Source organism: Austrofundulus limnaeus, unplaced genomic scaffold, assembly GCF_001266775.1.
Source record: "Austrofundulus limnaeus strain Quisiro unplaced genomic scaffold, Austrofundulus_limnaeus-1.0 Scaffold122, whole genome shotgun sequence".
Classification (NCBI taxonomy): Eukaryota; Metazoa; Chordata; class Actinopteri; order Cyprinodontiformes; family Rivulidae; genus Austrofundulus; species Austrofundulus limnaeus.
The window spans coordinates 197,289-202,308 of record NW_013952524.1 but is presented as its reverse complement, the minus strand read 5'-3'; the positions used below and the strand labels follow the sequence as shown (position 1 = coordinate 202,308).

At 39.6% G+C, this 5,020-nt stretch overlaps 1 protein-coding gene across 1 annotated transcript in view; it reads right to left on the bottom strand.

Moving 5' to 3' along the window:
* LOC106522149 (Down syndrome cell adhesion molecule homolog) overlaps positions 1-5,020 on the bottom strand; it is a gene marked incomplete at its 3' end in the record, with an annotated part of 155,510 nt that overhangs the window by 5,030 nt on the left and 145,460 nt on the right. Inside the window, 7 exon segments of the mRNA XM_014015011.1 lie at positions 327-476; positions 558-673; positions 913-943; positions 2,052-2,228; positions 2,513-2,803; positions 2,940-3,128; positions 4,741-4,839. Coding sequence (XP_013870465.1) covers positions 327-476; positions 558-673; positions 913-943; positions 2,052-2,228; positions 2,513-2,803; positions 2,940-3,128; positions 4,741-4,839 — 1,053 coding nt within the window.

Below are 5,020 nucleotides of genomic sequence, written 5' to 3'. Positions count from 1 at the left end.
GAGAAGAACCCGTCCAGAGGACCTATACAATTTTTTTCTTTTTGATTTTTTAACTGGATTACTGAGATGCATCAGGACAGTTATAACTCTTGTCATTTTCCATCATAAGATGATTTTACATTAGGTGGCCTTTGGTTGCATTTTGTGTCGATGTTCTTTAATTAATATAAACAGAGTATAGGACCAGAACAAAGAGCCAAACATTAAACAAACACTGTTCAATGCACACGACAATTTTTGGTTAGTGTTACTAAAACAAGACAGAACAGAACYAGTGTTAGTAGTAAAGGAAAAAAATGTTGAGCACTGACGGTGGTGGGACTCACTGGTTCCAGGCCTAGCATCGGACACGTCCACCAGGGGCCCAGTGGCCTGGGACAGAGACTGGTAGTGGACCGTGTGCGTCACCGTGGAAGACTTCTGCTTATTAGTCTCCCCAAAGTCATTGTCTGTCAGCAGCACAGTGGACCTGTCGTCTAAAAGAGAGGAAGAAGGGTTGAAGCTGTACTAAAGCAGATGATGACCAAGAAGCAGAGGTCTCACTTCCAGCGTCTCACCGATTGTTTCCATGGTGTCTCGCTCCTCGATGAGGAGCTGAGCTCTGGGGATGTCGATGTGCATTCGTAAAGTCTGCTGCTGCTTGTTGACCGTGTCGGGCGTTCGTGTGTTCTTACTGAAATAGATGAGAAAAAAYACATCACTACTCAGCGGTGTGGCGYTGCATTGTATCGCAGAAATGCAAACTCAGGTCCACTTAAGTTGATAAGAAGCTGTACAAAAGCAAAAAAAGGACAGCCCAGAGGCAATACATTTGATTTTTACTGAAAGGTGCTGTAACTTCAGTCTACAGCGTGATTTATGCTCTGACTAAAAGGAAAGGAGTGTGCACAAATTAAGATTATGAATACATACCTCATCAGCATTTCTGCCAGGCTTTTGGCATCTGAAAAGTCAGCAAAGACATGGTTAACGCTATAATAAACTGGTGTCATGTTGTTAAGGTAGAGCCATGGGAATTCTCTTAAAGCACTGAGGAGTCCCCTGAAAAAATGGTACTTTAAAGGTACCATAGCATTGTATAACACACATACAAWCACATATTTAAGTTTCTCAACGAATAAACTGTATCAGCATTATTAGTTTGGCTGTTTTGAAAGATGCTCTCTCTAATGCTTTTAAAGAATTATTACCTCATCTGGATATGTTACAGACTTAATGTGCATTTTGACATTTTAAAAATCAGCATAATGGACATAAATGTGCATAAAGTCGAGCTTTATGGACAAATAATATATAAGTCATATCTTACCAGTCAAAGATGGATCTTAAACATCAGTTTGAAAATAAATTGAGCTTAATCCTGACCAGATTCATGAACTAATTGCTAGTCCAAACACTGTCACATCTCTAAAATCTAAATATTCTGAGGTATATACAAAGGTTGTTTGAGCTATAAAAACTACTGTGTACAATGACTTTGACGGCAGTGTAAAGTTTTATAACAACGTTTATTAACTATTAAAGTCCTGCTGAAAGGACCCAGACTGCACCAGATATACTTTAGCTAGCTGATGCTGTATCACTCACAAATAATCAAAGATTTATATGTAAATATTGTGTAATGTGAGACTGAGTGTAAATATAGGTTTGAGATGGAAGCTGATCTTGGCCTTATTTGGGCTAATAGCAGTTAGCTCATCAGTCTCTTCAGAATTGAACTCTTTCTCCAAACCAAAGGTTGCTCAAGTCGATTTATAACGTTTGATTTAATTGTACGTAATCTTTCTTCTTTGTGTCGTCCCCTGCCTGGGAAAGCTTTGGGATCCCCAGGAGAAGCTGGAGATTGTGGTTGGGGAGAGGGATGCAAGTCTCCCCTTCACCCAACCACAGATATGGAGCAAAAAAATGGATAACATTTCCACAAAGCCCCAATTCAAAAGACCTGACCCAATATTGTAAAGACTAAAGAAAATATAGTCCACTTTTTTTTCATCAAATAATACAACAAATGTTTTACAAACTAATGTAAGAAGAATTAATTTGTAACATACCTCTGAGTCTCTTCAGCCTCTGTTCCCTCCTCCTCCTTTTTAGCACCATTAGCATAATAAAAACCAGCACAGCGACCACRAGGATGGACGTGATGGTCACCACCATCTTCAGACCTCCACTGCCTGACATGTTGTCTGAGATGGGGTCTCCTGTTTTCAGCAGCGGAGGGATGGTGCCTTTGTCGAAACGGAAACAGAGAACAGGTACCAGGTTATGAGGAGACTGCGGAGGATTTGAGTCTCAGTATGGTTTCATGTCAACCTTCACACATGCATGCACATATGACAATCTAACATGCAGCATTTCTTTTACGAATTATTGACACATGTTCTCAAAACAGGACAGAGATTATTTTGACCTGGTGAATAAATAAAATTACGTTCTACTGTTTGAAATTAAAGTTCATTTTATGACATTTGGAAAATTGCTCTTGCTGCACGTCCCTTTGTGCCCAACTCACTTCCGTCAGCGTTGAGAGTGGCGAAGGTGATCCGCTTTTCTGCCGAGCCGGCGCTGTTGGTGACCTTCATCTGCAGCTCGTACCATGTCGCCTCCAGCAGGTCGTACAGGATGTAGCTCTTGGTGAGCGAGGTGCGCTGAGCCGTGGTCCAGGTGGGCGAGTCCACRGCTCGGTACTCCAGGATGAAGGATGTGATCGGACAGCCGCCGTTGTTCCAGCCAGCCAGGTTCAGCCTCGCCCTGGTGGAGTTGATGCTGGTGAAAAGTTCGTGTTCTTTGGCAAACTGAGGTTCTGAGACAAGAACAGATGGTAGAACTTCATCAGGTCTCAGGTAACAACATAACATTCCTAAAATCTTCTGCATTCTGAGCTTCAAGACGCATAAAAATGAAAAGATAAATTGAATCCCTTGTGCCAAATGTTTTACCTTTCCCATGAGTCTTTGCTTCAATGATCTCACTGATGCGTCCAGGACCCACTGCATTCTGGGCTGTCAGGGTAAATTTGTACCACGTGCCACATTTTAGATTCTCCAGACGATACGAACGCTCACTGGGGCTGATGGGAAAACTCCCCCACTGCTCACTGTTGTCCTCCGAGTACTGCAGGATGTAACCTGAGAGGGAGGAGAGAAGAGGGATTAGAGATGGGAGATGAGGCAAACAGAAATTTTAAAACATTTCAAAATAAAATACAGAAACTGCCTTTTCTGAGAAAATACAAGTTAATATTTAGTGCTGGATGACTGCATCTGCAAAAGATGAAATGGAGTTGATAAAGTTAAAGGAGATGCAAAGCTAGAAAACACAYAAATGTTAGCTAAAAGTTATAAGTGGCAAAAGACCAGYTAAAAGTARCAAAGGCAAACTAAAAGCTAAAAGGTATCAAAGGGTCAACTAAACGTATCAAAAGTAAAAAGCTGGCCAAAAGCTAAAAGTAGCAGAATGGCCAGTTAAAAGTAAAAGTAGCAAAAGGATAGTTATAAATGTAGAATCGAAAAAAAATAGTGACTAAAAACAGCTAAAGTCTAGCTAAAAACAAAAAGTAGCAAAACAGATGCTCCAACGAGCTCACAACAAGATAAAAACTAAAACAACAATGGTAACTAAAAGCTAAAAGTAGCAAAAGGCTAGGTAAAATCAAAAAGCAGCAGAATGTAACCATAACTAAAAAACATAAAACAAACAAGAAAAAAAATAAAACAAGAACGTTGTGGAGTTTTAAAGAGAACAATGATTTTGAATGTTCTGAAGCAACTGCAATGTATTTTCCTTGTAATATATTTATAAACAAAGGTAAATCTATAGAATGAGTTTAACACGTAAGGTTCTCAATGACTTCTGCAACACAATGTTAAACTGAATGAGTGATTGCTGAATCAGTAACAACTGAATACGACTTTTCGGAAATACAGATATGTAAAATTTTATTAATTCTGTAGAAATCTGTTGAAAGTAACAAATCTACATATATGTTTATTTGTGGTTACATGAAAACCCTAAACCAGAGTTGTTGAAGGTAAGAAAATATGGAAAAGATTAATATGTCAGTTTTACCCACTAAAAACCTGTATTATCCACTCAGACGAACAAGGAAAGAGTATGCCATGTTTTTTTTTTTTACTTTTTTTTCTCAGCACATAGCTACTCTGCAAATAATACAAATGAACAGAAAGATTACATAATTTAATCAAAAGGGTTGTGTTGACAGTTTGAGGACAGGGTGACCAACCAAGCAAAACAGTCATCTCTGAAGCACACTACATACAAGGCTGCAAATAGACAATATTAATCTCAGGTGTGTGTGTAAGTGTGTGCGTGTGCGCTCAGTGATGAATTACACTATGAACAGGAAAGGAAAACAAATATCACAGAGTACCGTAGGTATCTCAAAGAGMTTCTACTGCAGCTGCATCTCTGAAGACAGGAGCTGCTTGATTAACAGCGATGATAAATCACCACAAACAGCCTTTCTGTGATTGGCCTTTAAGATGGAACGCTTTAATCTTTCACTTAAATGGACCTAATCTTTTCTCCCATGTTTTAATCTAGCTTTTAGGACTTGAGCGTTGTGCTGGACCAGCAGAGACCAGCAGAGCTGGAGTGAAGTGGACGTGGGTGGAGCACAAACAGCAGACAGGAAGTGAACTTTCACCTTTCTGTTTGACAGTGATCAGACTCTGGGTTTAGCTCTGCCTGCTGTGTGAGTTGTCAGTGTGACACTCTCACCTCTGATGGAGCTCCCTCCGTTGTCTCCAGGTATCCATGACAATGTGATTGATGTGGTGGTCGTCTTGGTAACTGTGAGGCGTGGCTGGTCAGGAGGTACTGTGGGGATGAACCAAAAGGTCAATACACATCTAGTGTTTGTGATTTAATGTTTTCAGATTGGAGTTAGGTTAGGTGCACTTTATTAATTTTGTTTAAAAAATAAAAATTTTTTACCAGTGAACAAGATAGAAAATAAAGATGTGTTTTCCATTAAAAAATAGGGTACACTATATATATA